Source organism: Cynocephalus volans, chromosome 11 (genome assembly GCF_027409185.1).
Source record: "Cynocephalus volans isolate mCynVol1 chromosome 11, mCynVol1.pri, whole genome shotgun sequence".
NCBI classification, from domain to species: Eukaryota; Metazoa; Chordata; class Mammalia; order Dermoptera; family Cynocephalidae; genus Cynocephalus; species Cynocephalus volans.
This window is the reverse complement of record NC_084470.1, coordinates 118,196,772-118,223,419: the sequence shown is the minus strand read 5'-3', so window position 1 is coordinate 118,223,419 and position 26,648 is coordinate 118,196,772. Positions and strand designations below refer to the sequence as shown.

Below are 26,648 nucleotides of genomic sequence, written 5' to 3'. Positions count from 1 at the left end.
AACATCAATTGAGCAAAGGAGTTTGAAGTATAATGAGAAGATGTCATTGAACATACATAAAATTGATTGAATAAGTCTCAAAGGATGGGGACCAGAGTTTGTTGGGACTGTGGGAATTGGGTGGTTTTAAACTGTATATCTGGGGTTACTGTTAAAATGAGAAGAAATGTGGGATCTAATAGCAAAACTAGACCCAATGGATTTAAAACTCATCTCTTAACAGCTATTCATGTACTCTGGCACAGCTGATGCCCTGCTCTTGGTGACCTTTGTAAGGGCATTCTAAAGTGATCCACTGTGTCCCCAAGTCATCTCCTGGTCCAAAACATTTCAAATGAAATGTTGCTAAAAATAAGTATTACTATAAATTTATTTCCTTCTCAGTTGGTTTGGTTTATGTTGCTGCTGAATTCTAAATCTGAATTTAATTCTACAATTACAAGGATCAGCAATATTTGACAAAGATTATACCATCAAAATAGGTATTTATTTTTGTTAATAAAGAACAATATTTATAACATTTAAGGTGATTAAAGCTCTGAAAATTATTAAATTATTTAAAATATGATTCTACTGATAGATAGCCTTGGAGGTAGATTTTAAGTGTCACAAAAAAGAGTGGTTATGGAAAACAACTAAACCTTTATGAAGATTTAGGTTGACCTATATGTATTGAGGTATTAAGTAAAGGAAGCAAGGCATAGAATAATATGTACTGGGCACATGCACACACACACCATATATATGTCTACAAGTATATCCATATCACATATAGGATCCCAATGAACTATATTACTACTGTCTGGCAGGATAACCCTCTAAATAGTAACATGCTACCTTTGGAGCAGAGAATAATAGGCTTATAGATGGGGTGAGAGTTTAAGTGGAAATGGGCTTTTTTTGGTAATTGAAATTTTTCACAAGGCAAATGTAATTCATACACTGTAACTAAAAATGAAAAATAATGTACTATTCATGGCATAAAATGGATACAATTAAACCACATCTGTTTGATCTTTAAAAGGCTGAGTTGAAAATTAACGACAACTGGTTACCGTAGATCATGAGTCATGTATCTGGGTGTGTGTCCTAAGTCAGCATCTAAATTGTGAAGGATGTGTTATCTGATGGCTTTTTTCCTGATGTGTGTATATAAAGATTTCCCTCTGGACTGTCCGCCACTTCCCACAATCCCCAATGGACATCACACAGCGGAGACTGTTGGCACCTTTGCCCCAGGATTGTCTGTGACTTACACCTGTGAACCTGGTTACTTGCTTCATGGAAAAAAGATCATTAACTGCTTGTCTTCGGGAGACTGGAGTGCTGCTACCCCCACATGTAAAGGTACCCTAAATTTACAATCTATTTTGAGAACTGGGCTATTCTGTTATTTTCCATACTTTTCTCATGTTTGGCTTGTTTATTTAGAGGCAAAGTGTGAATCTCCAGAACGACTTCGCAATGGACAGGTAGAGAAGCCTCCCAGTCTTCGGGCTGGTGCAACTGTGAACTTTTCCTGTAACGAAGGGTGAGTGTCAGGAGGGTCTATGACAATTGATGCGTTTGGCTTATATGTGCATCGTGTGAACTGTGGAAGCTGAAGAAGGCATCTCTGTGAGGATCCTTGGACAGCCTGGGATGAGGTTGTGAGAGATAATGCTGGTAAAACGAGTTGGTGCACACATGCTAAATGAACTTGTCTTGGATATCACATAGAGGCTGTGGTTCTTCAGCACAAACTGCCTAATAGTTCTGAATGACAACTTTTTGTCTCTAGGTATCGATTACAAGGCCCACCTTCTAGTCAGTGTGTCATTGCTGGACAGCGAGCTGCTTGGACCAGGATGCCAGTATGTGAAAGTAGGTAAAGCAGCTATGGTTTGCCACAAACCAGTTTGTTCCTTGGTCAGAGTTTCAAGAGGACATTACATTCTCAGCTTAACCAAAAGCTTTTGGTTCAGTTGTTAGCATACAGGCTCTTATAGAGCAAAGAACTCCTAGAGATCTTTAAGGGATATGGTCTTCACTGAAGGATCCTTCAATTACCTCTTTATTCTCTGATTCATCAAGTTTAGCAGGGTTCCTAGGCTTTTCCTTCTCTAAAAGCAATGCAGACTTGTGCTTAGTAGATAGATTGTATATTTGGTAAAAGAAATCAAAGGATCAGCAGAGTATATATATTCAGGGAAAAAGTTTTTAAATTATATCATTAATTTATACTGCTTTAGCTGTCTTGATTGATTCACTACAGATTCAAATATGTCTGTGCTTGAACCTAGTATATGAATGTGGTATCAAGTCACATCTGAGGCATTCTTTGTTTGCATTACCCTGTGATCTTGTCATTTCTCTCTGTAATTTCTCTAGAAATTTTTTGCCCACCACCTCCCTCCATTTTCAATGGAAGACATACAAGCAGCTCTTCAGCAAAACTTCCATATGGAAGCACAGTCACTTACACTTGTGACCCAAGCCCAGAGGACGGAGTGAACTTCATCCTGACTGGGGAGAACACCATCCATTGTACAACTGATAGTCAGAAGACTGGGACCTGGAGTGGCCCTGCTCCACGCTGTGAACTTTCTGCTTCTGCAGTTCAATGTCCACATCCCCAGATCCCAAGAGGCCATATCTTATCTGTGCAGAAAGAGCAATATTCCTATAATGACACTGTGGTATTTGATTGCATATCTGGCTTCACCTTGAAAGGCAGCAGGAGGATCAGATGTAATGCCCACGGCACGTGGGAGCCCCCAGCTCCAGTCTGTGAAAGGGGTGGGTGTCCCTGTACTCAGAAAAGGGGCTACTGATTCCCCTTTTTGAAAAGATAGAGGCAGGGGTATGGGCTTTAAGCAGGGCCTTTTCCAGATCCTCCTCCCCTCAACTATACTAAATATATGAATATAAATTCTGTAGAGGGTTTTCTTAACACCTTCTTACCACCATTATTTCATTTTGTGGCAGTATGCTCGGGAAGAAACACTACAGATCACTAAAGTGTCCATTTTCTTCAGGGGGAAAACACTAGGAGAAAAATGCTTGTTTGTCTTAATAGTGATTTCTTACAAGAAAAGTCATCAATGCCCTATCGCAGGGGTACATCAGAATGTCCCATAAAATATGATTCCGTAAGAAGGCAAGAGGCAGGAAGGGAGTTACAGCACTGAGTGGGTGATGAACAAAATCTGCAGCAGCCCAAGTGCAAAAAGAAAAAAAGAGAAATGCTGATCTAAAATTACCCAGAACTGGGCTGCAAGTTTCCTTCTGTACCACACACTGCCACCAGAGTGGAACTGTAGCATTAATGTCAATCTCTTTGGCTCAGTTTCTTTCTGTTGTTGTTTACATAAGAGGTTTTGTTTTGTTTTTTCCTTTCCTTTCTTCTAGAATGCCAGGCTCCTCCTAAAATCCTCAATGGGAAAAAGGAAGATAGACACATGGTTCTCTTTGACCCTGGAACATCCATAAAATATAGCTGTGACCCTGGCTATGTGCTGGTGGGAGAAGAATCCATACATTGTACCTCTGAGGGAGTGTGGACACCTACGGCTCCCCAATGCAAAGGTATCAGGCCTCAAATGTAGATGTTCTGCTGGTTTTAAGATTGCTTTGAGTTGATTTCTCATCCTAGTCTCTTTTCTTAGTGGCAGAGTGTGAACCTATAGGAAAGCAACTCTTTACAAAACCCCAGAATCCATTTATTAGACCAGACGTTAACTCTTCTTGTGATGAGGGGTGAGTGAAGGCTGTCTCAGCCTGAACCAGGTCTGGCTTACCAGAGCACACTGCCAGCTCTATGTAAGAGTTTATGTCAACAGTCTTTCCCTCTCTTGTGTTCATGGAAGTGTCGATCACACTGTTTTTCCATGCACGGAAACTATGCCTATGCAATGGATGGATGGTGGTGTTGCTGGCTACACTTTTGTTCCTATTGCTTCTTGTTCTGAAAGTGGTGAGTCTGCTTTGCAGCCAACAGCTCTTGCTTAGCTTTGTGGTCACCTGATGGCTAAATGACATGACTCTGTCTCTAGGTACCGGTTAAGTGAGAGTGTTTATCAGCAGTGTCAAGGAAAAATTCCTTGGTTTATGGAGATTCGTCTTTGTAAAGGTGAGTAGCAAAATTGATAGAACAGCTGAGATAATGTGAGATCTGTGCATTTGCTGGGGGATTTCTGCTGTAGGCCATGTTATGGGAATTAGTGCATTTGATTCTGTTCCATTAGCTTTGCGAACAGTTACAGTTGCATGGTTTTGTCTTTCTGTCGCCATCTCTCTCTACATTAATCAGTTAAATTAGATGTACTTAGTTACTGACTCTCTTTTGTGATGTAGGATTTTAAAGAATAATGAGAGCAGTGAGTCTATGAGCCACTTTCCTTAATTTTGGGTACACTGTAGTTAGGGGATTGGTGTCAGATAATTCCGATTCTGTTTCTACTGCTTAATAGCTGTATGACTGGGCAATTTATGTAACTTCTCTGAAGCTCTAGTCTCTCATCTGTAAAGATGGCATAAAACTAGAGACTTCAGTGTTGTAGAATTAAATGGTGCTATACCTACTTCTAGATTAGGAAACTGCCCGTCACAAAGCAGGTGCTCAATCAACAATGAAATTCTTAGCTAACTATATAAACTATCACATCACCTCAGCACAAAGATGGTACACAAAAAAGTATTATTCTATTCCCTTGTGCATTTTATCCTCCTATTGACTATTAAAAAGAATTCTTCTTTTAATTAAGTTGACTACTGGGTCTTACTGCCTCATAATATGATATTGGTCAGCATGTACACTTGTAATAAAGGTGTCCTTTCCTGTGAAATCTGTTTAAATTGAATTCTATATGCACAATGAGTTTTGATATAACTTACATCATGAAAATTCACCCATACCCTCTAGGAAACCACAAGTGCATAACCAGCTGCATTTCTATTCTTTGGAGTGTGACACTGGAACAGATTTTTACAGTATCTTTTCGTTTCTCCAGAAATCACCTGCCCACCACCCCCTGTCATCTACAATGGGACACACACAGGAAGTTCCTCAGAAGACGTTCCATATGGAACCACGGTCACTTACACATGTAACCCCGGGCCGGAGAGAGGAGTGGAATTCAGCCTCATTGGGAAGAGCGCCATCCGGTGCATAAGCGATGATCAAGAGAGAGGCACCTGGAGTGGCCCTGCTCCTCTCTGTAAACTGTCCCTCCCTCCTATCCAGTGCTCACAGGCCCATGTTGCAAATGGGTACAAGATATCTGGCAAGGAAGCCCCGTATTTCTACAATGACAGTGTGACATTCAAGTGTAATGATGGATTTACTTTGAAAGGCAGTAGTCAGATTCGTTGCAAAGCCAATAACACCTGGGATCCTGAAATACCAGTTTGTGAAAAAGGTAAAAACCCAGTGGGTGAAGAAAAGAGATATTTACTTACTTATTCTTATTTATTATCTTCCACCAAAAACTAGACTCATGGAGAAAGGCAAGGGGGCACAGATTACTTTCCCATTTCTTCCATTCTGTAATAGAATGTTCTATGTGTGTTGTGTGTGTTCTTTGTGTAAATGCCTCCTGGGATCTGGGATATATTTCGGGCAGATAATGAAAGGACCTTTTCAGAGGGGCCTAGTTCCTTCAAGAGAGCAAAAAGCATTCAGTGGTGAACTAGAGCTGCATGATCTTCAGCTGCAAAGTTCAGATTGTCCGTTGTCAGATGTTGTATATTTAATGTTCTTGAGAAGAAATTCCTCTGTATTGGTGTTTATGTGGGGAGTTTTCTCCTCAGGCTGCCAGCCACCTTCTGGGCTCCACCACGGTCAGCATACGGGTGGAACTACGGTCCTCTTTGTCTCTGGGATGGCTATACACTACACTTGTGACCCTGGCTACTTGCTTGTGGGAAATAAGTCCGTTCACTGTATGCCTTCAGGAGACTGGAGTCCTTCTGCCCCACGGTGTGAAGGTACTTTCAGTTCCAGTCTTGTCTTTCTCTTTGAGGTTAGGCATCTGTAAGTAATTCCAACTTTGTTTCTCCAGAAGCATGTCAGTCGATGAGGGAAGACCTTCAAGAGCTTCCAGTTGGTTCACGTGTGGAACTAGTTAACACATCCTGTCAAGATGGGTGAGTATGAGATAATCCATTCTGAGAAATAGTCTCCACCCTGTTTTGTGCATAGTTCTGCCCTCAGCTTGGCTTGGTGACTCCCTGTAGAGGTTCCTCCATTGCTACGCTAACAGTGAATGTGAGTTTCCAATGGCCTAACTAGCATCTCTGACTTTTCTGTCCTTCCTTCACATGGAAAGGGCTTCACGGTGGTGACTCTGAGTCTAAAGTAGTTTTCTTATGTAGAGGATCAAGACTTTCAACTCCTCTCTGCCACAGTTCTTATTTAGAAGTACCTCTGTATTTGTAGTGTGAAGAGGCTAAGTTTCAGAGTTGTGAAATTGGGAAGAGGAAATGTATCATACTCTGTCTTTCTCTAGCTACCAGTTGATTGGACATGTTTATCAGAAGTGTCAAGATGCTGAGAATGGGGTTTGGTTCCAAAAGATTCCACTTTGTAAAGGTAAGTTAGAAGAAAAAGCTGACAGTGGTCATAGAGGGTTAGAAAGGCAGGCCACTGAAGAACTGGTCTGAGTACTTCAGTAGTCTCTGTGTTCTGCCTCAGTGTAAGATAAGAAAAACATTTCAGTGTTGCATCAGCATTGGCATTAGGAAATCAAAGTTGTCAAGTAGGAACTATTTGCCATGTATCTGCTAATTTTACTAAAGTTAAAAAACAACTATTGCCTACATTTCTTGGTCATGGAAACATAGCCGTATTTCTTTCTTTCTTAATACTTTACTGTATTTTCTGAATTTCTTTGAATGAGTATGTATTGCTTTTATAATCACAACATATAATAAAGCTGGTTTTTTAAAAAAAATAATTCAGGTTCCAAAATTTAAATAATTTTCTAGTTATATGAAATACATGAAGTTCCATAGTGTCATTTCTACCCGAATGAAGACTGTCCATGTTGATGTACTAGCTGAGACAGACTTCCCTAAATTTCTTCTGCAGTTATTCACTGTCAACCTCCACCAGCAATTGACCATGGGAGGCACACGGACATGGCGGCAGAGCACTTTCTATATGGAAATGAAGTCTCTTATGAATGTGACCAAGGATTCCATCTTTTGGGAGAGAAAAATGTGTGGTGCACAAGTGATTCAAAAGGACATGGAACTTGGAGTGGACCTCCCCCACAGTGCTTGCAATCTCCACCTATAACTCACTGCCCTAACCCAGAAGTCAAACATGGATACAAGCTCAACAGAACTCTGTCCATGTATTCCCACAACGACATAGTATACATTGCTTGCAATCCCGGCTTCATCATGAATGGCAGTCACGTGATTAGGTGTCATACTGATAACACATGGATGCCAGGTGTACCCATTTGTATCAGAAAGGGTAAGATGTTTTAAGGAGTAAAATATGGGATATTGTACAGAAAAAATACAAAGTTTTTTGAATCTGCACTTGCCATTCTGCTGAAAGAAAAGCATCTAAAAGCTAAGGCAGTCATATTGTTTTACAAATTATCTGCCTTTTCTTATTTTCTCACCTGATTCTTTTTTCCCCTCTCCTTTCTCAGTGTGTTGAGCAATAGTACATGAAAGGATAATGCTTAACTTCCAAATTGATGGAGTCTCTGAACTTATTATTTTTGTGGATTTAGAATAAGGAAATTGCACATACCTTTTTGGGGGGCAAATGTTTAGCAGTAATATTGTTGATAACTCAATATTTAGGGCTATAATACCAGCCAGAAAGAGAACTTTGGGTGTTCTGGAGAATGAAGCTGGCCTTCCAACCCACTGAATTGTCTTTCTTCTACAATTCTAGTTATCATTTGGCAGCCTTATTTTTATCAGTGACTATTAACAGCAGAGGCTGCCAATTGGTGACACAAATACTGAGTTCACCTCCCCAGAACTGTTTTCTTTGGCCAGCAAGTAGTGTTATTTTAAGTGAAACCCGTCTCCACAGCCCAGGCTAAATACTGGACCTGTGAAGGATAAGGGCCCCCTTTGCTTCTCTGCAAGGCACCGGTAACTTGAGCTGAGCAGTGGCTGCCACGTTTAGAAGGACAGGGGCTCTCTGATTTGTTATATCTGGTGGCTTCACTTACTAGCTCTTGTAGGCATTTGAATGTGTGACCCTCAGACTATAGCCTGACTTCTATTTAATTGGAAAAGGAAAGAATACTGTTTGCTGATAGGTTACAGTTGTAGACCACAGACATCGATGTTTCATTATCTTATTATTGACACTTTCGTTCAAATCATACATGATGTACAGGGAGAATTGCAGATCTCTGTCCAGTGATGCTTGGTCTGGTGGAATGTTTCTGGATACCAGTTAGATGGCTTATTGCCCGTCACCTTTCTGAATGAGGTCATCCAGAAGTAGTGTTGGCCGTGTGTTCCTCTGTGCTGAATTAAATATCCTTTCTTATTGGTGTCTAAGCTTTCTTAAGGTGTCAACCTCCATCTAAGATCCCCAATGGGAATCACACTGGTGGAAATATAGCTCAGTTTGCCCCTGGAATGTCAATCCTGTACAGCTGTGACCCGGGCTACCTGCTGGTGGGAGAAGCGCTCCTCCTTTGCACACATGATGGAACCTGGAGCCAACCTGCCCCTTATTGCAGAGGTGCTTTGTCTATCTTGTTCCTTTTCTTTTAAAATCAAATTTGTACCAAACAGATATATTCAATTAGCTATTTTCAATTTAAAATAGCAAAAGAAGTGCATTAATTGAATCATTTAATTAAATGAGTTTAAATGCTTTAATTGGATTTATACATTAATTAATATAATATGTCAAAATAAGAAAAATGGCTTATGCTGTAGTTTATCTTGTGAATGACCATGTATGTAGTCATTCACACATAGAAAGTTGAAGTTCTTTTATAAATTAAACAACTAAAGTGCAGATTGTATGTACACAGTGGTTACAGTTCAGTGTGCCTTTGACACAGCAGCAATAAGAAGCACAGCCATCCTTTGAGTGTATTTCCTGAGTGGTGGTGGGATTATGGGTAAATTTTTTATAGAAGCTTCAGAAAGTCGGTTTATTATCATAAAACAGAGCATATGAAATGTGAATGGTAGGTTAACATCTGATATTTGCTGGACACTTTTCACTACGTGCAGACACTGTGCACAGCACTTTATCTCACCTGATCTTCATGAGATCCACAGAGACTGGTGTCACTGTTATCCCTGTTTTATAGATGAGGTTCCAGGAGCATGGAGAGATTTGTAACTTACCCAAAGTCACCCAGCTAGGAAGTACTAGAGTCGAGATGCAAATCCAGAATCTCACACTATCGACCCTACAGTGGAAAGATGAAAGAAGAAACGAGAGGGTGCACATATGTGAAGAATTAGAGAGTACAACTAGCAGCAGATGAATCAATAAGTCAAAACACCTGATCCTACCCCTTCAGCCCTCACCGTTTCTCTAAGAAGCCCATAAAATTACTCATGTCCCACACTGTTAGCATAGAAACTGAGGCAAAAAGAAAGAGAATGATCTGGCTTAAATTACCTAGAGGTTATTGAGATAGGTGGCTGACACTAAGACTGTGCCTAGAATATTGTCTTCTTATGCTATTTCAGTCAAGCTTTGCTTACTGAAAATGAAATCAGTTGGTTTCATAAACCTTTCCATTACTGGCAGTTTCTGCTTTCTTCGTAAAAGGCCAAAGCATGACTCTGTATAATTAGATTCCTCTAATTTCAGAGGTAAACTGTAGGCCCCCAGAGGATATGAATGGAATCCAGAAGGGGCTGGAGCCTAGGAAAATGTATCAGTATGGAGCTATCGTCACTTTGGAGTGTGAAGACGGGTATACCATGGAAGGCAGTCCCCAGAGCCAGTGCCAGGACGATCACCAGTGGAACCCGCCCCTGGCTGTTTGCAGATCCCGTAAGTGCAAAGGGCTTCATTGTTGCTTGTACCTGGCCCATGGAGAGATGAGAGTGACAGGTCTCCCTCAATGTCGGAGACTCCTGGGCTTTCAGTTGACATAGGTCTGGGATCAGTGGTGCAATAGCAGACAAACTTGAAGTCAGTGGTCTATTCTAGAAAACATTCAGCTTTCTGAAAATGGGAGAAGTAAATCAAAGAAAATTAAAAAAGGAACACTAACTTAAAAGGAGCAAAAATGCAAAACTAACAACCTAACATGTTGGAAGGAGTTACTGCGGAGACTTCGCTCCTTGCTGAATTTTGATGTATAAGTGCAATTTGACAGGGAGCTCCAAAAATGTTAACTTGCTTGTTGTAACAGTTAATATTTGCATTCTAACATAAGAAATCCCTGATTATGAAGTTGAAAATATTTTTTCCACTGGTGAACTCTCCCAGGCTATCTAATAAAAGTGGAAAGAAAGAAAAGTCCAGTCAGTTGTTACATAGGAAAAAAGTGGGTATAACTCAGGGCTCCAATATATCTTTTAAGTAGGCCTAGAAGGGAGCTGAGTGTTGACTTCTGGAACATCACCATGGGACTCTGGGCTACACTGAATTGTGGTACTAGACTAATATTTTCATGATTTTGTATTCTCCTTAGGCTCACTTGCTCCTCTTCTTTATGGTAAGTTTTCATAAATAACTCTCATGATGTTTTATAAAAATACATAAAAGTAGAGGCCTTATATCCTACCTATTAATATTTTTTCATCTTAACTCATAGGAAATGTTTTTTTGGTGTTTTAAGGATAGTTTAATATGCATGTCACATTAAAAATTGTTAATTGGGGATAGAGCTGAATAAATAATTTAAATAGCCGTGTTCCCTGGTTTTTAAATTGAAATTTTAGTTTGCCTCAGCTCTTGGTCTTTTGCTTGATTTGATACTATTGAAATAGGCCAGCTTATTCTGCTGCAGCAAAATATATTTCCCAACTGAGAGTTAAATGTTGTTATGCAAAATCATGGAGTCCTGGTGTTTTGTGCTCCTAATTTCACCCCAGTGACAAGAATGTTACTTGTCAGTAACATAAAACGGAAAAGAAACAGAAAAACTCAATTGACTGAAATGCTATGGTTATGTGCTTGATGCTTTAGATTAAATGTGGACTGGATCAAATCAGACAAACCGTAAGCCCAAGTATGATTACTCAGGAATTCAGTATTTGTGGCAGAGAAGTTATGTTATTTATGGCAGAGAAGAAATATGTATACAAGTCGCATTACCCACCACTAGCAATAGGCTCCACAGTCATTTCAAAACAATATAGGTCACATTTTTCTCGCATTTGATATTTACTGTTTTTTCCCCCTAGGTATTTCTGCAGGTTCAGTACTTCTTATTTTTTTGATTTGTGCCATCTTATGCATATTAAAACGCAAAGAGCGGTAAGTTCAAATGCATTCTTGACCAAAATGCACACGAGGTTTTAGCTTCTTGCCTGAAACTAAACACAGAAGCACAAGTGATGTGACATGAATACTGTAGTGTGGTAACTGGAATAAGGAGTCCTGTGCTACATAGAAGGAAGCCCTCTTTGTAAGAACTTAAAGATGCTAAACACTTAGCTTATGTTACTGGATGTTTATTTAGATGGTACATTGTAAAAAAAAAAAAATCTAGAGAATAGGAAGAAAAAAAAAAGTCCCAGTGGTAACAACTACAGATATTTTGGTGTATTTCTATCCAATCTTTTTCTTATATACTTTCTCTTTTTTGTTTTTCAAACTGAAATTTTGGGATTATAGTCTCCTGTATTTTTTAATGAATTAATTTTCAGTAGGTACATATTTTTTATGTCTTTAAGTCATACTTTATTTTTATTTCATAGCAGTGGTATGGAAATTTTAAGTTGCTTCTACATCTACTTTGATAATAAAGACATGAGGAACATGTTTGAATAAGCCTTTTCCATATCTACTTATTTCTTTAGAGCATAGTTTTAGAATTATTAGGGATAAGTGAGCATTTAATGTCCTTAATAAAATTGTCAAATAATTAATGTAACTATATATGTTGTGTTTCTCAACCTCTTTTTCTGCTTCACTGATCTTTTCTTCCATCACAAACCACTTTGTGTTTAATTAATATAGCTTTGTACCATTATATCTGGTAGGGCAAGAATCCCCATTAAAATTTTGTAGGACTTTCTGTTCTCTTCTGTCTGTTCCTACAGGTGATTTTTAGAAACATTTGCCATTTTCTGAAAAAAAATATATTATGATTTCATTTGTCTATAGTTGAATTTGTGAGAAGTTGGCATCTTTTCTATAATGCCTTCTCATTCAGAAACATATTAGGCCTTTCCATTTGTTCAAGTAATCTTTTCTCTCAATTGTTTTTGTGGTTACTTAAATATATTATAAGGCTTCTACGTTTTATGTTATATTTTCTTGTCCAGAAATATATACTTTTTACATTTAATTTTTAATTTTTTTTAAACATCTGAATCCATCTAGAATTTATGCTATGGTATCATGGTCAATGTAACCTCACTTGTACTTTTTTTCTACATAGTAATTTTTTTCAAAGGCTATTTTGAGCAAACTATCCCTTTACCATTGCTTTGTAATGTTCCTTTACCAGATAAGTATACTCATTCAGTTCTCGTATAAGCTGGGGTCTATGTCAGAGACTTCTGACTTAGATATTTAAGACAGATTATGTTTCAACTATCTGTCTCTATGAACCAGATCTACTGTAAATAAGTGTAGCTTTATAATAGTTTTTTCTAGGAGCAATTTTCTTACTCTTTAACTATTTTCAAATTTTCTTCTAATTACTTTTGCAGATAGGCTAAAGAATTATTCAAACACAACCACACCCCCTCATCCTAGAAAAAAATAAAAATGTTAGGATATTAATAGGCAGTGCCTAAAACCTATAGATATAATTGGGAAGAAATTACCTCTTCAAAATATTCACTGTTTCTTTCCAGAAATATAGATGACTGATTTAGGTATTTTAAAAATATCTCTCAATTAAAATTTAACAGTTTACTTCATATAAACTACATAAACAGCCAAGTGTCTTTATTTTTTTTATTTGCCCTTGTAAATAGATTCATTTTTTTGGCTGTGTCTTATAAGTGGTTTCAAATGATATCTAGAAAAGTTTCTCTTTATACAGTTATTAATTCTAATAGTTTTTCAGTGAGTTATCAAATCATCTAAGTAAAAAATTATATTTTCTAGCAATTATTGTCACATTGTTTCCTCTGGCCATACATTTTTATTTACTTATTTTTGTCTTATTTTTTTGCACTGACCAGAATTTCAAGGAATATCTTCAATAATAGTAGGCATATTGGCATAATTCCCCCTTCATTTTTAATGTGAAGCCTCTTGTGTTTTACCATTAAAAATGATGCTGGATGCTTTTGGTGTTTTTCTTTTCTTTTTTATGTTACAAAAAGAAGTATGTTTCTATTTCTAGTCACAGAGGTTGTTTTTCCCCCTTTTAAAATCACTATAAATCTTTTCTTGTTTCTCTTTTTAATCACATCTTTTATATCACTATAAATCTTTTCATAATTGTTGGACTTTTAAAAATACTAAAGTAAATATGCTTGTTGGAACAAAGCAAATAGTTTATAAAGAAACTGAATAGTCTCTTCCACGGCACTACCACTGGTGCCCGCCCTCCAGGTCCAACATGTTACCTTAATGAATGTTGCAATGTGCTATAGACCCTTCCACGTATTGCTCTGTCTAGCATTTACATATGTGGCTTTTAAAAAAATTTTGTCAGTAATTTTAGAGAAATAGAAGTGATCTGAAAAGAGGTAATGATTATGTCCATTCGTTCTTTTCTTATGCCATAACTACTGAGTGCCACTTTGTGTTTCCACCACACTAGGCTACACTCACAAAGCCTAGTAGGACCTGAGCTCTGTCATCAAAGATCACAGTCTGGTAGAGGAGACAACCACATAAATAAGTGCTATAAAATGATGTTGCCCTGGTGATCATGTGATATGTGGTGGGGAAATACAGCAAATGGCCAGTACTTGGGAGTTTTCATCAGAAAAACTTCCATCGTGGGGATATTTCAGGTGAGCCTCAAAACAAGGAGAGAAAGGAATCCCAGACAGAAGGAGCAGTTTGAGCAAAGGCCCAGAGGCTTGACTTTCCTTCATGCATTGCGAGAGCTACATAACCGATTTGACATGGCTGGGAAATAGCGTGATGGTGACTGAAGGTGGCGCAGGTCGAGGTGGAGATGTGTAAAAGCCTCTTGTGGGAACTACAGAATACTGATTTGTGCAAAGCATACACTTTTAGCAAAGATCCCATCAGGTGTCAGCCTGGGGGAATGTCCCCGTGTGTAGAGGTTCTTGAGTATCCATACACGCTAGAGTTAAGGAGGATAATCAGGTGACGTCTTACCAAGTCTCAGGTAACTTCGAGTGGGAGATGACCAAGTCATGCCAGCCCAAACACGTCACCCAAAACCTCCAGCAAAATTACTTTAGCATGTCAAGTCACCTGATCCATCACTTACCATGCCACCAGAGCCATCAGACGCCATTGTTCACAGTGTACTGTGCCTAGTCTGGGCATGAGACATGAAGAGGGTGCATTGCAGCTATGTGATGATGGCAGCTGTGAACCCCAGCAGTTTGTTCTAGGCCTGGGAGGGCCTGAGCATGGCAGGTCTGGCCATGCTCTACGACTGGGACGTACTTAGGCTGTAGTGTTTACCAGGTGTGTGCCACACAACCCTGGGTTTGTGAATGACTTCAGGAGAAAGGGTGTGCCACAGCCCAGTAAGACTGGGAAGTCCTGCATACTGTATTTTTTCTTGTGGAGATTCACAATGATCATGAAAATATTTAATGTCTGGTAATAAAGAAGTCTGTTCTGTTTTGTTTCTAACCAAAGGTTTCTAAACTAATTGGACTGCAGAACTCTTTTTTCATGTAATGCTTTAATATCCCATGGAACTGATCTTCTATTTAATAGACATTGGGGGAATCTAGAAAGGTCATCAGGAACTAGATCATCAAAAGCCTTGCATGCCATGACAAGGAGCTAGAGTTTATACTGTAGGATCTTAAGCAAGGAAATAATGTGTTTGGGCTCGCACTTTCAAAAGGGGCAGGAACGAACTCTCAACCAAAGCAGCAGTAGCGAGGAGCAAGAGGATGGAACAAATGTAAGCGGTATCTTTGTATTAAGAGGATAAGATTTCCAGGACTCTGTGACTTGCTGAGTGTGGATAGAACCGGTCCATAGAATGATTTACATGAGGTTGGCTGGTGGACCCAGCGATTCACTAAAAGAGAAGAGGGGCAGGTTTGTGGGAATGAGCTCTGCTCTGACCTGTTACTTTGAGGGTCCCATGGGACAGGACTTGGGAGAGGAGCCTGGGCTCAGGTAGGGGACATTTAAATCACAACTGAAGACTTGAGACCAAAAAGAGCAGAAAAGACAAAAATAGGGATGAGAACAGACCTCACAGGGACAGTAATACTTAAAAGGCAGGAGAGGAAACAATAGTCAGAGGTAAGAGGAAAACTAGAAAAAAGTAGTTTTATGGAATTCAAGGGAGAAAAGAGTCTCAAAAAAATAAAGATGTTATTTGCATGGGCTTACTCACAGGAAATTAGAAGACATTAGAATAATTAGAAATTAAAATAAATAGAAAATGTGGTGTCTTTGTCTTTCCTTCATGCTACTAAGTTTGCTATCAGAGCATTGCACGTATAGGAAAACTTGCAAATTAGGTGTTGCCTACAAGCTTGAATAATTCATAATGTTCCAGTCTGACTATTATTGTTTGTTAACATGATTATATCATATACTATATTTAAGTGCCTCTGTTAATATGCACGAAATGTTTTTGTTTAAATTCCTGTGTCACTCGTTTTATTTCTGTTTTTAACCTACTTCAACTTATTTTCTGATGATTGATATACACGCCTGAAATACTTTTTGTAAATGAGATGAGTAAGTACATCATTTAAAAATAAATGTCTAGTAATAAAATTATTTTTAAAAGCCATCCAAACATTTGAAGGAGACTACGCTATTCTTTTTTAGTCATAAAACCTAAATCTCACATTGACCTACAAATTACCACTTTATAATATTCTTAATACACCTCCTATCAGCTAATCTGTTAAAATTGTAGTGAGTGACATGCCATAAGTACCCTTGGCAGTAGTCTTTCTTCCCCAGTAATTTCGTAATACTTTCTTTCTGAGCTCTACACAATAGTATAGTCACATTTTATTGTCTTTCACTAATTCTGGCAAGGTGGTTTTAGAAGTGCAGTAAAATATGTGTGTTTTCAAATAGTAAAAGTAAAAATGTTCTCTTGAAAATTGTTTAAAGCTTTTAGTGCTATATGACTATATAACGATTTCTAGTTAAATATTAAATATAAAAATTTCCTTTTAAATTAGATTGGAATATTGTGTCCTGAAAGGCTAAAGTTATGATCATATACTAAAATAAAATCTTCTTTTTTATATTTTTCTTCAGTTTGGGAGTCATAGTTGTTAGTCATAAAGAGTACTGGATTTGGGGCAAAGCTGTCTAGTGTCAACTTCTGATTTGGACACTAATAAGCCTAGCAAGTTATTTATTTCATGTGCCTTTCCAAAAAATAAGGTTGTAGTGTTTACTTCATAGGATATTTAAGAAAATAAAGTGAAATCATCCATGAAAAGTACTTTTCATGTATTGGGAACTATGGAAAGCAAACGACTGTTACATCTTTATAATAATAATGGTTGGTGAGTAAAGATTTTACTTTATTCTTTTTTCTTCTGTTTAGTGATTATTATACAACTACAAGTTCTAAAGAAGGAGCTCTTCATTTAGAAACACGAGAAGTGTATTCTGTTGATCCTTACAATCCATCAAGCTAATCAGAAGACAAACTGGTATCTATTAATATGTTAAAAGTTCCTTCAATTTATATTTATTAGTAAACATACTACTAAGTATATATGGTTCTATCATGTAGTTCTTGAGTAATCATGCATAGTAATTGTTAACCCACCTATGTCATATTGCTAACTAACCTTCCTATTTTTTTTAATCCATTCATCTGTTTACACATATTTAACTAAGTAGCCAAATGAGTAAGAATAAAATAAGTAGGATGGTTATTATCAAGAGAAACAAAGCGGGCAAGGGGTAGACAGAACAGGTGGTTGTGAGGGAAGGCCTCGCTAAGCAAGTGGCACTTGAGCTATGACTAGAGGCATGAAAGGAGCCAGGCATGTGGCTATTTGGGGACAGCATTCCAGGAAGGAAGAGCGGTGGTACAAAGACCATAAGGTGGTGTGTGCCTGCTGTGTTGGCGGCATGGCAAGGCGGCCAGTGAACTGAGGAAGGGGGAAGGTGGTAGAGATGACATTAGAGAGGTTGGGGGCGGGGGGAGGAGAGGATGAGCCAACAGAGTATGGTAGGTCCTGGTAATGAGTTTTGTTTTTATTCTGAGATGGGAACCATTGGAGGGTTTTAAGCCAAGGAGTGACACTTTCACCTGAACTGCTGTGTTAAGAACAGACTGTAGGAAGCCAAGGGTGGAAGATGGGAATTAGTGGCGGGGCTGTTGCAATAATCCAGGCAAGAAACTGAGTGGCTACCACCAGGCTGCTGAGAAGAGGTCAGGCTGTGTATGCATTGTTAGGATCATGACAATAGGATTTGCTGACAGTCTGTTTCAGAATATGAAGAGAGGTATCAGAGATGATGCCAAGGTTTTTTGGCATAAGCAATTGGAAGAATAGAATTGCCATTAATTAAGACGATTGAGAACGTGAAGAGCAGGACTACAGGGAAAAGCCAGGAGTTCCACTTTGGAAATGTTAAGTGTGAGATGTCTCACGGAAGTGTCAGGAAGGCAGCTGAGGTACAAGTCTGTACTCCAGGCAGCAGGTCCAGGCTGGAGGCATAAAGCTGGACCTCATGGGTGTGTGGGTGTACATCACAATGACACTGAATAAGACCACCGGGGGGTGGAAGAGGTGAGGGCAGAGAACAGGTCCACATCTGAGCCTTGCATCCTCCAATGTTAGGAGTCATGGAGTGAGACGGGACCAAGAAAGGAGTGAAGAAGCAGCCTCTGATATAGGAGGAAAACCCCAAAGTGTGATTTCTAGAAGTCAGGTGAAGAAAGAATTGTAGGGAGGAGGGAATGATCATTGTGCCAAGTGCTGCTGATAGGTCAAGAAAGATGAGTCGTGAAAGCTGACCATTGGAGGCAGCAGCACAGAATTGTTGGTGAACTTGACAAGAACAGTGTTGGTGGAGAGGAAGGAGGTGGAAGCCTGAGTGGAATGAGCTTAAGAGAGAATGGCAGAAATTGCACTATACTTTGAAGGAAATAATGTCCAAGATAAGAAAACCAAGGCCGAAAGATTCTTTTCGCTAAAGTCTCAGGGCCAGTAACTGGGACAGGTAGAATTCAAACTCCAATCTGACTTCCAACTGCTTTCTCCTATGTGATCTAGAAAATATAAAACAGAAGTATCAACTCTGCCCTCTTGGAACTTATTTTAGTAAGAAAAATAAAACCTATACATGTCACAGTGTAAGAAGTACCATAAACAGGAGACACAAAATCTGCAGCAGTTGAGGAAGGAAAGGCGACTTGCTGCTGGTGAGTCCTCGGTGAAGAGGAGACAGGAGCGATCACGCCAAAGTGACCTGTCAATCCAAACCAGGGGGGGTCCAGAATACAGCTATTGCAAATATTTGTTAAATAAATATATGAAAACTTGTTTCCATTTCTCCATCATTTCACTGCATCATCAATATAAAATGTAGTTATTATTTGTTCCAGGTCATGTTATTTGAAGCAGGACCTGTTGAGCACTAGAATGATATCCTCTAATAGGCTTGATGCTTTGTTGTTGTACCAGTTACAGTTGGTGTATGTACAGAGAGACAATGCTAGCACTCTCATAATCTAAACCTTGAGTTGTTCCGCTGCTATCCCTGCTGCCTCCTAAACTTAAACGATCTATTACAGGGTGCCTCGTTGCTTGGAGCCCAACTGAGCATTGATTGGAAAGAAACCACTCTAATATCAGCAAGTCTCTTTGTGTGGTCTCAACGTGAATGAAATGATTTCATAAGCTGTGACTTCCTATATGCGCTTATTCTTGATGGTAAAGGCAGGAGTCCACTGTCACTGCCATGTGCTCTTCAAGGACTTTCTGAAGCCTCGCTGTGATGTGCCTGAAGCCAGGCTTTGGCTGTAAACAATTACACGGCTCTAAAAGTGTCACCTTTTTAAGGATGGCACTAAAAGAGCTGTCCTCTTCTCCAGATGTATCTTTATTTTGTAAACAGCACACTCACCATTACCATATGCTTTTGGTTATAACGTGGTTTTAACTATTTAAACAAAGCATGATGCATTTCCTGTGGCTTTGATGGGCACACCTCTATTGCAAAGTCTGGTTTTATCTTAACAGTAGCTTCCTTCTCTGATATTGTTAACATTTCACATTCATTCCCACTTGGTTTGAGATTTTCTCACTGTGCATACTTTGTCTTTCCACAGTCTCTCAGGGATTCCAATTTGCACAAGCTTCCTGAAATTATACAAGTCGAGTTTTAATTCTAAAGGTTTGCTGTTCCATTTAAGCTTTGGACGTTTCCTGAGCAGTTTTGTCATAAGCTCTAGTTACTTGTAAAATGTCATTTAATAATGTGTACATTAGCCATTTAAATAAATTGTATTTGTAAAAAAAAAAAAACACTTGCAGATATAATTTTGTTTTTCTGGAGTCAATGACAAATATAGTTTTGGGGTTTTTCAAGTTCGCAATTTTACAGTTATTTATTCTGGATCCCTGCACTTGGTTGTTTTTGCCAAGCTCTCAATGCACACATTCAACTCCCCGCAACACACTTTCTCCGACATTTCTCCAGCCGACCCTTCACAGCCTGCTCATCTCCCTCCACACTCTAGATCAGGGTGTTCATTTTCTCTGTTCCAGCATTGAAACTGTAGAGAAAATAAATCCTTGCTCACTGGTGACCACAGATCTATTCTCTCCACCTTCTCCTAATCTCAGTATGCTGTTCACCATCATTTTTATTTTTTTAATTGTGGTAATAACCACAGAATATAAAATTTGCCATCTTAACCATTTTTAAGTTCAGTAGGATTAAGTGTATTCACACTGTTGTGCAGCAGATCTCCAGAACTCTTTTATCTGTAAAACTGAAACTCTATATCCATGAAGCAATAACTCTGCACTACTCCATCCCCAATTGCTGGCAAACACCATTCTACTTTGTTTTCTGTAGATGGCTTTGGGTAGGATGGGCATTTTTACTACATTGATTCTTCCAATCTGTGAACAAGGAATGTCGTTCCGTCTTTTGGTGTCCTCATTAATTTCTTTCAGTAGTGATTTGTAGTTCTCATTGTAGAGTTCTTTCACCTCCTTGGTTAGATTTATTTCTATGTATTTTATTTATTTATTTTCTTGGTTACTATTGTAAATGGGCTTACTTTCTTGATCTCTCTTTCTTCTAGTTTGTTGTTGGAGTATTAAAACACTACTGATTTTTATATATTGATTTTTTATCTTGAAACCTTACTGAATTTATCAGCTCTAAGAGTTTTTCAGTAGAGTGTCTTGGGTTTTATATATATAGCATCATGTTATCTGCAAACAGGGAAAATTTGATTTCATCTTTTCCTGTTTGGATGTCTTTTATTTCTTTCTCCTGTCTAATTGCTCTGGCAAGTACTTCCAATACTATGTTAAATAGGAATGGTGAGAGCAGGCATCCTTGTCTTGTTCTTGATCTTAAAAATTATCACCCCATTCAGGATGATGATGGTGGTGGGTTTGTCAAGTATGGCTTTTATTTTGTTGAGATACCTTTCTTCTATACTTCATTTGTTGACAGTCTTTATCATGAAGGGATGTTGAATTTTGTCAAATGTTTTTTCTGCATCTATTTAGATGATTATGTGGTTTTTATTCTTGACTTTGTTGATATGGTGTATTATATTTATTGACTTGTATATGTTGAACCATCCTTGTATTCCTGAAATGAATCCCACTTGATCATGGTGTAAAATCTTTTTTATGTGTTGCTGTATTCTGTTAGATAGTATTTTGTTGAGGATTTTTGCATCTAAGTTCATCAAGGATATTGGCCTTTAGTTTTCTTTTTGTTGTATCTTTGTCAGGTTTTGGTATCAGGTTGATGCTGGCTTCATAGAAAGAGTTTGGGAGAATGGTTTCTGTTTCAATTTGGGGGAATAATTTGGAAAGAATTGGTATTAATTCTTCCTTAAAGGTTTGTTAGAATCCTGCAGTGAAGCCATCAAACCCTGGGCTTTTCTTTGTTGGAAGATTTCTGATTAGTTCTTCAATCTCATTGCTCATTATTGGTTTGTTCAGTTTTTCTATGTCTTCTTGATTCAGTCTTGGTAGTTTGTATGTGTCCAAAAATTTATCCATTTCCTCCAGGTTTTCAAATTTGTTGGCATATAGTTGTTCATAGTAATCTCTAATGATTCTTTGTATTTCTGTGGTATCAGTTGTGATATCTCCTTTTTCATTTCTGATTTTTGTTATTTGGGTCTTCTCTATTCTTTTTTTAGTTAGTCTGGCTAGTGGTTTGTCTATTTTGTTTATCTTCTTGAAAAACCAACTTTTTGTTTCATTGACTTTTGTATTGTATTTTTGTCTCTATTTCATTTAGTTCTGCTCTGATTTTAATTATTTCTTTCCATTTACTAACTTTGGGATTGGATTGTTCCTGTTTTTCTAGTTCTTTATGTTAGGTTGTTTATTTGAAGTCTTTCTGTTCTCTTGATATAAGCATTTGTTGCAATAAATTTTCCTCTTAGTACTGCTTTAGCAGTATCCCATAGGTTTTGGTAAAATGTGTTATCATCAGTTTTGAGAAATTTTTTTATTTCCTGTTTGATTTCTTCTTTAATCCATATGTCATTCACGAGCATGTTGTTTAATTTCCAAGTATTTGTGTGATTTCCAAAGTTTTGTTTGCTATTGATTTCTACTTTTAATCCATTGTGGTATGAGAAAATGCATGACATGATTTCAATTTTTTAAAAATTTGTTGATATTTGATTTATGACCTAATATGTGGTCTATCTTAGAGAATGTTTCATGTGCTGATGAGAGTTGTTGACGTGTTCTCTATATATCCATCAAGTCCAATTAGTCTAAAGTATAGTTTAAATCCTGTGTTTCCCTGTTGGTTTGTTGCCTTGATGATCTGTCCAAAGCTGAGAGGGTGGTGTTCAGGTCCCCAACTATTACTGTATTAAAGTCTCTCTCTCTCTCTCTTTAGGTATAATAATGTTTGCTTTATAAATTTGAGTATACCAATTTGGGAGCATGTAAATTTATGATTGTTATGTCTTCTTGGTGGATAGATATCTTTATCATTACATAATGTCTTTGTCTTTTTTTATTGTATTTAGTTTAAAGTTTATTTTATCTGATATAAGCAAAGCTACTCTTGCTCGTTTTGGTTTCCTTTTGTGTGGTATACCTTTTTCCCTCCTTCCACTATTATTAGTTCATGAGAGTCATTACAGATGAGGTGGGTTTCTTTTAGGCAGCATATAGTTGGGTCTAGTTTTTTAATCCATCTGGCCAATTTTGAGTGGGGAGTTCAACCCATTAACATTTAGTGTTGCTATTGAAAGGTATTGTCAAACTCCTGTCATTTAATTGCTTTTATGTGGTAGTTTTACATAACTTTTGACCCTTTCTTTCCCTGTTGTTCTTTGACTTCAGAGTTTGTTGGGTTTTTTGAGGTGGTACAGTATAGTTTTTTCTCTTTCTTATTTGTCTGTGTGTTCTATCAGTGGGATTTGTTCTTCCTAGTGTATTCATGGTGGTAATTATTATTATTATTGGATTCTAGGTGCAGAACTCCCTTCTGGGTTTCTTGTAGGGCTGGTTTTGTGGTGTTGAATTCCCATAGTTTTTGTTTGTCTGGGATATACACTATATCTCTTTCATATGTGAAGGATAGCCTTGCTGGGTATAGTATTCTTGGCTGGCAGTTATTTTCTTTTAGTACTTTAAATGTATCATCCCATTCTCTTCTGTCCTGTAGGGTTTCTGCTGAGAAGTCTGCTGTTAATCTGAGGGGACTCCCCTATAGGTGACTCAACGTTTTTCTCTTGCTGTTTTTAGGATTCTCTCTTTGTCTTTGACTTTTGTCAGTTTAACTACAATGTGTGTTGGGGTGGACCTTTTTGGATTGAATCAATCTTTTGGGGTGGGATCTTTGAGCTCCTTGAATCTGGAAATCCATTTCTCTATCACTACCAGGGAAGTTTCTGCTATTATCTTGTTGAATTGGTTTTCAATGCCTTGTTCTTTTTCTCCCCTTTCTGGAACACCCATGATTTGGATGTTTGTATGCTTGAGCCTGTCTGATAGCTCTCAAAGATTTTCTTCATTTTTTAAAATTCATTTTTATTTTTCCTTGTCTGCTTGTGTTACTTTGAAAACAGTCTTCAAGATCAGAGATTCCTTCTTCTGCTTGCTCTAGCCTGCTGCTAAAGCTCTCAAATGTTGTTTTTATTTCATTGAATGAGTCCTTCAGTTCCAAGAGTTCTGCCACATACTTTTTTTACAGCATTAATTTCTTTGTAGATTTCCTCCTTCATATCTTGGATTGTTTTTCTCAGTTCATGGTGTTGTTTATTTGACTCTTGTTTATCTCACTGAGTTTCCTTAAGATTGTTGGTCAGAATTCTTTTTCAGACATTTCAAGGGTTTCTTGTAGACGGGGAACTTATATTTGGGTTACTGCTTTCCTTTGGTGGTGTCATAGTTTCCTGTTTTCTTGTTTTTTCATATGTTTGGTCATCTGGTGGAGCAGTTGTTTCCTCAGTTACTTGAGTGTCTTTTGAGGAGAGAGAATCTCCCCTGTAGATTTGTTTTATGTTACCTGTTGGGTGGGATGTTTCAGTTTTGATTCCAGGTAGACTCTATACTTCCAGAAGTTTCAGAAATACTCAGGTGTTCTGGGGACAGTCAGCAGACTGGGGGGTGCTGACAGGTGCAGTGCAACAGAGGGTGACGGGCTGTGTGGAGTGGGGTTCCTGGTACTGTGGCCTAGCAGCACTAATCTCCCATAATGGGAGCTGTGAGACATGCAATTCCAGAGGCTGTGGCCTGGTGGTGTGAGATTTCTGTCACTTAACCACATGAGGCGGGACTACAGAGGGTGTGGCTGGGCAGAGGCCATGTGGGGCAGTGCCCTTGTGGCAGCTGCCTAGTGGCTAAAGTCTTCTGTGATAGAGAACATGCAGGGCAGGGCACCGTAGGCTGTTGCCAGGAGCTTGGGTTCTTGCGGTGGAAGATACATGGGAAGGAGGGGGCTTCTGGGGCTGCTGTCCAGCAGTTCAAGCCTCCTGGGGTGGGAGCTGCAAAGGGCAAGGCTCCCAGGGCTGGTGCTGAGCCTCTGAGTCCTCATGCTAGGAAAGCTATGAGGGCCAAGGATCCCGTGGCTGGTACAGGACTGTTCAGGCCTCTCCCGGCGAAAGCTGTGAGGGGTGAAGCTCTTGGGGCTGGTGCCGGGCTGCTGAGGCCTCTCCTGGTAAGAATCGTGAGGGGTGGGGTTCCCAGGGTTGGTGTAGAGGTGCTCAAGTCACTTCCAGCAGGAGCCACAGGGGTAGGGCTCCTGGGGCTGGTGCCAGGCCGCAGAGGCCTCTCCTGGAAGGAGTTGCAAGGGGTGAGGCTCCTGGGGCAGGTATAGAGTCTCTCAAGTCACTCCTTGGGAGAGCAATAGGGGGCAGGGCTCCTGGAACTAGTGCCGGGCTGCTGCGGCCTCTCCTGGCAAAAGCCATGAGGGGCAGGGCTCCCAGGGATGGCGTAGATGTGCTCAATTTGCTCCCAGTGACAGCCTCGAGGGGCGGGGCTCCTAGGGCTGCTGCCAAGCTGCTGGGGCCCCTTCCTGTGAGAGCTGTAAGGGGCAGGACACGCAGAGCTCATGCCGAGCTGCTGTGGTCTCTAGGGGCAAAAGCCTCAAGGGGAGGGGCTCTAGGGATGGCTGCTCACAAGCCCCAGCCTCCTGGGGTGGAAGCCATGAGGGGTGGGGCTCTGGAGGTTGCAGGGAGGTGGCGGGGCACTCCAGTGTTGGGGGCTAGGAGCTATGCAATGGCCATGGCTGGATCTGCCTGGGGCTGTGGCTGTAGGTGGCATGGGCCATGCAGTGGTGTGTGCCAGAGGCTGCTGCAGGGAGCAAGAGGAACTCCTGTAGAGGTAGATGGATCCCTGCTTGGGGGCCAGACAATGGCGCTGGTGATGTCTGTGGTGGTGAGGGAAGGCTAGGGCAGGAGCAATCAGGGGTTACCACTGGGAAGTGCTCCAGCTGCGTAGACTCTTCTTGTCTCAAGGGAGATTTCATCTGTGCTGGTTTCTCCTATCCACTCTCTGCTCTGGATCTCTTCTGTGGGAGAACTGCATGCTGGGCACCTCTAGTCCACCATCTTGACCCCCTCTATCAGCATGCTCTGCATGGTGCCAGGCCAAAGAGCTTCTCTTCACCAATAACTCCTCCAAAAGTCCCTCCAGTAGCTGGGAGTTGTCCACATGCAGTCACCTGCCCCGAAATGAACAAATTACTAGGTCCAGGCCAGTGAAATGAGCAGACAACAGGCCTGAGTTGCCTGCCCATCCTTGAAGCTGGGGTAGGATTGATCTACCCAGACAGTTTTCAAGTGGGACGATTTTTGTCCCCATCTCCCCCCCCCCACAGAGGACATTTGGCAGTGTCTGGAGATATTTTTGGTTGTTACAACTGGAGGAGAAGAATGCTACTGGCATCTATTGGGTAGAGGCCAGAGACACTGCTAAACATCCTGCAATTCACAGTACAGCACCCTCAAAAAAGAGTTGTATGGTCCGCAATGTCAATAGTAACAATGCTGAGAAACCATAGTCTAGCTGAACCACAAGAAACCACTGGAAAAAGGGGATTTCCAATGGAAAAATCTGGGGGGCAAATTCCAGATGAACGGATAGCAAGAAATATCCCCCATTCCTTCCACCTGAGAACAAATCCTCTCCCAAACCACCATGTTTCTCTTTTAAACCCTCTCTCCTCGTTCACCATGAAATTTCCTGAAAGATCGGTTGACCTTAGCTGACTCAAACATTTCAGTCATTCATTCAATAAATTATTATGAAAATCCTTCATTGTGATAAGCACTGTTTTAGGTCATGGGATATAGTAGTGATAAACTGACCTGTCCTCCTGCAGCTTTTATTCTAAGGGGGAGAGAAGGACAATGATCAGATTGCCCGAGAGTACTAACATGAAAAAATAAGTACAATTTCTTAAGTTACATAAAGCAGGGAAAGAGAAATGGAAGTTCTGAATGGATGTGCCATTCTAAATAATGGCCAAGGGAGGGTTCATTGATCAAGTCACATTGGAGCAAAAGAACTCAACGAGATAAGCGCGAAGGCCATGCAGATAGGTACCTGAGCAAAGAGCACTTTAAGCAAAAGAAACATAAAGTGGAAAAAAACTGATGAGGAAACATGCCTGCTTTATTTGGAGAAATAACTTGTTTGCATGCTGATGGTAACATCCAAAAGGGGAGAAATGATGGTGCTGGGGAGGG

General features: G+C 39.6%; 1 protein-coding gene across 1 annotated transcript in view; it reads left to right on the top strand.

Annotated features, from left to right (window-relative positions):
• The window catches only part of CR2 (complement C3d receptor 2), a 39,236-nt gene extending 14,461 nt beyond the window's left edge, over window positions 1-24,775 (top strand). Inside the window, exons 3-19 of the mRNA XM_063113456.1 lie at window positions 1,159-1,347; window positions 1,432-1,531; window positions 1,781-1,863; window positions 2,371-2,778; window positions 3,391-3,567; window positions 3,648-3,738; window positions 4,035-4,111; window positions 4,992-5,399; window positions 5,791-5,967; window positions 6,042-6,126; window positions 6,489-6,571; window positions 7,070-7,462; window positions 8,522-8,707; window positions 9,803-9,988; window positions 10,635-10,658; window positions 11,350-11,422; window positions 24,289-24,775. Of these exons, the coding sequence (XP_062969526.1) occupies window positions 1,159-1,347; window positions 1,432-1,531; window positions 1,781-1,863; window positions 2,371-2,778; window positions 3,391-3,567; window positions 3,648-3,738; window positions 4,035-4,111; window positions 4,992-5,399; window positions 5,791-5,967; window positions 6,042-6,126; window positions 6,489-6,571; window positions 7,070-7,462; window positions 8,522-8,707; window positions 9,803-9,988; window positions 10,635-10,658; window positions 11,350-11,422; window positions 24,289-24,775 (3,227 nt within the window). The remainder of the gene's footprint in view (window positions 1-1,158; window positions 1,348-1,431; window positions 1,532-1,780; window positions 1,864-2,370; window positions 2,779-3,390; window positions 3,568-3,647; window positions 3,739-4,034; window positions 4,112-4,991; window positions 5,400-5,790; window positions 5,968-6,041; window positions 6,127-6,488; window positions 6,572-7,069; window positions 7,463-8,521; window positions 8,708-9,802; window positions 9,989-10,634; window positions 10,659-11,349; window positions 11,423-24,288) is intronic.
• The last annotated feature ends 1,873 nt before the right edge of the window (window positions 24,776-26,648 follow it).